Source organism: Pristiophorus japonicus, chromosome X (genome assembly GCF_044704955.1).
Source record: "Pristiophorus japonicus isolate sPriJap1 chromosome X, sPriJap1.hap1, whole genome shotgun sequence".
Taxonomy (NCBI): domain Eukaryota; kingdom Metazoa; phylum Chordata; class Chondrichthyes; family Pristiophoridae; genus Pristiophorus; species Pristiophorus japonicus.
Window position 1 is genome coordinate 39,900,310 of NC_092010.1, and position 6,242 is coordinate 39,906,551.

The following is a 6,242-nucleotide window of genomic DNA, read 5'->3' on the forward strand; positions in this document are numbered from 1 at the left end:
GAGGGAGGAGGGAGGAGAGAGGGAGGAGGGAGGAGAGAGGAGAGAGGGAGAGAGAGAGGGAGGAGGGAGAGAGAGGGGGAGGAGGGAGGAGAGAGAGAGAGATTGGGTAAACGCAGGCTGGATTGTGACTGGCGAGTGTAATTCTGGATAATCGGCGATGGAACCAGAGGGGGAGATGGGGAGAATGTGTTTACGCCGCGAGTTGTTGTGATCGGGAACGCGCTGCCTGAAAGGGCGGTGGGAGCAGATTCAATCGTGACTTTCAAACCGGGAATTGGGTAAATACTGGAAGGGGAAAAATTCACAGGGCTGTGGGGGAAAGGGCAGGGGGGAGTGGGACTGATTGGGTCGCTCTGTCACAGAGCCGGCACAGCACGGGCAACGATGGGCCCAGTGGGATCCTGCTGTGCTGTACGATGATTCTCTGTGTCCGATCTGTTCCCCTTTCCCCCGACGACACTACCTCGGGCTGCTGCTCACTCTGCTGTTCCCGATTGGGAGCTCTTACCCCTCCATTCACCCCACTCCAAAGTGCAGAGCTCGCTTCTCCCTCCCCCCCCGACTCCTGAACTCTCTCGCAGTTCTATCAGTTCCCCCACTTCCGTCCATTTCCCCCTCACCTGCCTCGGCTCATCCGCTGCAGAAGCCCTCATCCATGCCTCTGCCAACTCCAGACTTGACTATTCCAACGCACTCCTGGCCGGCCTCCCACATTCTACCCGACGTAAACTAGAGGTGATCCAAAACTCGGCTGCCCCCGTGTCCTAACTCGCACCGAGTCCCACTCACCCATCACCCCCTGTGCTCACTGACCCCGTGTCCTAACTCACACCGAGTCCCACTCACCCATCACCCCCTGTGCTCACTGACCCCGTGTCCTAACTCACACCGAGTCCCACTCACCCATCACCCCCTGTGCTCACTGACCCCGTGTCCTAACTCGCACCGAGTCCCACTCACCCATCACCCCCTGTGCTCACTGACCCCGTGTCCTAACTCGCACCGAGTCCCGCTCACCCATCACCCCCTGTGCTCACTGACCCCGTGTCCTAACTCGCACCGAGTCCCACTCACCCATCACCCTCTGTGCTCACTGACCTACATTGGCTCCCGGTTAAGCAACGCCTCAATTTCATAATTCTCATCCTTGTTTACAAATCCCTCCATGGCTTCCTACACCCCCTCCCTATCTCTGTAACCTCCTCCAGCCCCTACACCCCTCCCTATCTCTGTAACCTCCTCCAGCCCCCTACACCCCTCCCTATCTCTGTAACCCCCTCCAGCCCCTACACCCCTCCCTTTCTCTGTAACCTCCTCCAGCCCCTACACCCCTCCCTATCTCTGTAATCTCCTCCAGCCCCTACACCCCTCCCTATCTCTGTAACCTCTTCCAGCCCCTACACCCCTCCCTATCTCTGTAACCTCTTCCAGCCCCTACACCCCTCCCTATCTCTGTAACCTCCTCCAGCCCCCTACACCTCTCCCTATCTCTGTAACCTCCTCCAGCCCCTACACCCCTCACTATCTCTGGAACCTCCCCATAACCCTTCACTCCCTTATCGCTCAAAAATCTGTCTATCTCCACCTTAAATATATTCAATGTCCCAGCCTCCACAGCTCTCTGGGGCAGAGAATTCCACAGATTTACAACTCTCTGAGAGAAGAAATTCCTCCTCATCTCAGTTTTAAATGGGCGGCCCCTTATTCTAAGACCATGCCCCCTAGTTCTAGTCTCCCCCATCAGTGGAAACATCCTCTCTGCATCCACCTTGTCAAGCCCCCTCATAATCTGATACGTTTCGATAAGATCACCTCTCATTCTTCTAAATAATGGGGACAGGCTCAACCTGTTTTCATAAGTCAACCCCTCCAGAAACAACATGGTGAACCTTCTCTGAACAGCCTCCAATGTAAGTATATCCTTCCTTAAGTTCTCGAGTCTCGTCGCCGAGAGCGTGCAGAAACCAAGCGCAGGCAGCGGAAGGAGCGTGCGGCAAACCAGTCCCACCCTCCCCTTCCCTCAACGTCTATCTGTCCCACCTGTGACAGGGACTGTGGTTCCCATATTGGACTGTTCAGCCACCACAGGACTCGTGTTTAGAGTGGAAGCAAGTCTTCCTCGATTCCGATGGACTGCCTGTGATCCTTCCTTAAATACGGAGACCAAAACTGTACGCAGTACTCCAGGTGTGGCCTCACCAAGTGAAATGAGCTTCCAACCGCATATCCACACCATAACCAAGACCGTCTATTTCCACCCTCCGTAACATCGCCCGTCTCCACCAAATGGCCCACTCCTGCTCCTATTTCCTATGTTCAATCTTTCTCCTTCCTTTGCTCTCTCTCTCTCTCCAATCCACTTTCTCGTTCCTTTCCTCACTCTCTCTCTCTCTCTCTCTCTCTCTCCAAATGACTTTGTCGTCCCTTCTCTCTTTCTCTCTCCAAACCACTTTCTCGTTCCCCTTCTCTCTCTCTCTCCAAACCATCTTCTCGTTCCCCTTCTCTCTCTCTCTCTCTCTCCAAAAGACTGTGTTGTGCCTTCTCTCTCTCTCTCCAAACCATGTTCTCGTTCCCCTTCTCTCTCTCTCTCTCTCTCTCTCCAAAAGACTGTGTGCCTTCTCTCTCTCTCTCCAATCCACTTTCTCGTTCCTTTCCTCACTCTCACTCTCTCTCTCTCTCTCTCTCTCTCTCCAAATGACTTTGTCGTCCCTTCTCTCTTTCTCTCTCCAAACCACTTTCTCGTTCCTCTTCTCTCTCTCTCTCCAAACCATCTTCTCGTTCCCCTTCTCTCTCTCTCTCTCTCTCTCTCTCCAAAAGACTGTGTTGTGCCTTCTCTCTCTCTCTCCAAACCATGTTCTCGTTCCCCTTCTCTCTCTCTCTCTCTCTCTCTCTCTCTCTCCAAAAGACTGTGTTGTGCCTTCTCTCTCTCTCTCCAAACCATGTTCTCGTTCCCCTTCTCTCTCTCCAAACCACTTTTTCGTTCCCCTTCTCTCTCTCTCTCTCTCCAAAACATTTTCGCGTTCCCCTTCCCTCACTCTCTCTCTCTCTCCAAACCACTTCATTGTTCCCCTTCTCTCTCTCTCTCTCTCTCTCCAAACCACTTTCTCATTCCCCTTTTCTCTCTCTCCAAATGACTTTGTCATCTCTTCTCTGTCTCTCCAAACCACTTTCTCGTTCCCCTTCTCTCTCTCTCTCTCTCTCTCTCTCTCCAAACCACTTTCTCATTCCCCTTCTCTCTAAACCACTTTCTCATTCCCCTTCTCTCTCTCTCTCCAAATGACTTTGTCATCTCTTCTCTCTCTCCCCAAACCACTTTCTCGTTCCCCTTCTCTCTCTCTCTCTCTCTCTCGCTCTCTCCAAACCACTTTCTCGTTCCCCTTCTCTCTCTCTCTCTCTCTCTCTCTCTCTCTCTCCAAACCACTTTCTCGTTCCCCTTCTCTCTCTCTCTCTCTCTCTCCAAACCACTTTCTCGTTCCCCTTCTCTCTCTCTCCAAATGACTTTGTCATCTCTTCTCTGTCTCTCCAAACCACTTTCTCGTTCCCCTTCTCTCTCTCTCTCTCTCTCTCTCTCTCTCCAAACCACTTTCTCGTTCCCCTTCTCTCTCTCTCTCTCTCTCTCCAAACCACTATCTCGTTCCCCTTCTCTCTCTCTCTCCAAATGACTTTGTCATCTCTTCTCTCTCTCCCCAAACCACTTTCTCGTTCCCCTTCTCTCTCTCTCTCTCTCTCTCCCCAAACCACTTTCTCGTTCCCCTTCTCTCTCTCTCTCTCTCTCTCTCTCTCTCCAAACCACTTTCTCGTTCCCCTTCTCTCTCTCTCTCTCTCCAAACCACTTTCTCATTCCCCTTCTCTCTCTCTCTCTCTCTCCCCAAACCACTTTCTCGTTCCCCTTCTCTCTCTCTCTCTCTCCCAAAACCACTTTCTCATTCCCCTTCTCTCTCTCTCTCTCCCCAAACCACTTTCTCGTTCCCCCTCTCTCTCTCTCTCTCCCCAAACCACTTTCTCGTTCCCCTTCTCTCTCTCTCTCTCTCTCTCTCTCTCTCTCTCCAAACCACTTTCTCGTTCCCCTTCTCTCTCTCTCTCTCCAAATGACTTTGTCATCTCTTCTCTCTCTCCCCAAACCACTTTCTCGTTCCCCTTCTCTCTCTCTCTCTCTCCAAACCACTTTCTCATTCCCCTTCTCTCTCTCTCTCCAAATGACTTTATCATCTCTTCTCTCTCTCTCTCCAAACCACTTTCTCATTCCCCTACTCTCTCTCCAAATGACTTTGTCATCTCTTCTCTCTCTCTCCAAACCACTTTCTCATTCCCCTTCTCTCTCTCTCTCTCCCCAAACCACTTTCTCGTTCCCCTTCTCTCTCTCTCTCTCCAAACCACTTTCTCGTTCCCCTTCTCTCTCTCTCTCTCTGCCCCCAGTCCACTTTCTCGTTCCCCTTCTCTCTCTCTCTCTCTCTCTCCCCAAACCACTTTCTCGTTCCCCTTCTCTCTCTCTCTCTCTCTCTCTCTCCAAACCACTTTCTCGTTCCCCTTCTCTCTCTCTCTCTCTCCAAACCACTTTCTCATTCCCCTTCTCTCTCTCTCTCTCTCCAAATGACTTTGTCATCTCTTCTCTCTCTCTCTCTCTCCAAATGACTTTGTCATCTCTTCTCTCTCTCTCCAAACCACTTTCTCGTTCCCCTTCTCTCTCTCTCTCTCTCCCCAAACCACTTTCTCATTCCCCTTCTCTCTCTCTCTCTCCAAATCACTTTCTCATTCCCCTTCTCTCTCCAAATCACTTTCTCATTCCCCTTCTCTCTCCAAATGACTTTGTCATCTCTTCTCTCTCTCTCCAAACCACTTTCTCATTCCCCTTCTCTCTCTCTCTCTCTCCAAACCACTTTCTCATTCCCCTTCTCTTTCTCTCTCCAAATGACTTTGTCATCTCTTCTCTCTCTCTCCAAACCACTTTCTCGTTCCCCTTCTCTCTCCAAACCACTTTCTCGTTCCCCTTCTCTCTCTCTCTCTCTCTCTCTCTCTCCAAACCACTTTCTCGTTCCCCTTCTCTCTCTCTCTCTCTCTCTCTCTCTCCAAACCACTTTCTCGTTCCCCTTCTCTCTCTCTCTCTCTCTCTCCCCAAACCACTTTCTCGTTCCCCTTCTCTCTCTCTCTCTCTCTCTCCAAACCACTTTCTCGTTCCCCTTCTCTCTCTCTCTCTCTCCAAACCACTTTCTCGTTCCCCTTCTCTCTCTCTCTCTCTCCAAACCACTTTCTCATTCCCCTTCTCTCTCTCTCTCTCTCTCTCCCCAAACCACTTTCTCGTTCCCCTTCTCTCTCTCTCCCCAAACCACTTTCTCGTTCCCCTTCTCTCTCTCTCTCCCCAAACCACTTTCTCGTTCCCCTTCTCTCTCTCTCTCTCTCTCTCTCTCTCCAAACCACTTTCTCATTCCCCTTCTCTCTCTCTCTCCAAATGACTTTGTCATCTCTTCTCTCTCTCTCCAAACCACTTTCTCATTCCCCTTCTCTCTCTCTCTCTCTCCAAACCACTTTCTCATTCCCCTTCTCTCTCTCTCTCCAAATGACTTTGTCATCTCTTCTCTCTCTCTCCAAACCACTTTCTCATTCCCCTTCTCTCTCTCTCTCCAAATGACTTTGTCATCTCTTCTCTCTCTCTCCAAACCACTTTCTCATTCCCCTTCTCTCTCTCCCTCTCTCTCCAAACCACTTTCTCATTCCCCTTCTCTCTCTCTCTCTCTCTCTCTCTCTCCCCAAACCACTTTCTCGTTCCCCTTCTCTCTCTCTCTCTCTCTCCAAACCACTTTCTCGTTCCCCTTCTCTCTCTCCAAACCACTTTCTCATTCCCCTTCTCTCTCTCTCTCCAAATGACTTTGTCATCTCTTCTCTCTCTCTCCAAACCACTTTCTCGTTCCCCTTCTCTCTCTCTCTCTCTCTCTCCCCAAACCACTTTCTCATTCCCCTTCTCTCTCTCTCTCTCCAAACCACTTTCTCATTCCCCTTCTCTCTCTCCAAATGACATTGTCATCTCTTCTCTCTCTCCAAACCACTTTCTCATTCCCCTTCTCTCTCTCTCTCTCCAAACCACTTTCTCATTCCCCTTCTCTCTCTCTCTCTCCAAATGACTTTGTCATCTCTTCTCTCTCTCTCCAAACCACTTTCTCGTTCCCCTTCTCTCTCTCTCTCTCTCTCTCCCCAAACCACTTTCTCATTCCCCTTCTCTCTCTCTCTCTCTCTCTCTCTCTCTCCAA

The 6,242-nt window shown here is 50.8% G+C and overlaps 1 protein-coding gene across 1 annotated transcript in view; it reads right to left on the reverse strand.

Moving 5' to 3' along the window:
- ddx23 (DEAD (Asp-Glu-Ala-Asp) box polypeptide 23) overlaps positions 1-653 on the reverse strand; it is a 22,160-nt gene extending 21,507 nt beyond the window's left edge. Inside the window, 1 exon segment of the mRNA XM_070869390.1 lies at positions 621-653. Within this exon segment, the coding sequence (XP_070725491.1) occupies positions 621-653 (33 nt within the window).
- Between the last annotated feature and the right edge of the window lie 5,589 nt (positions 654-6,242).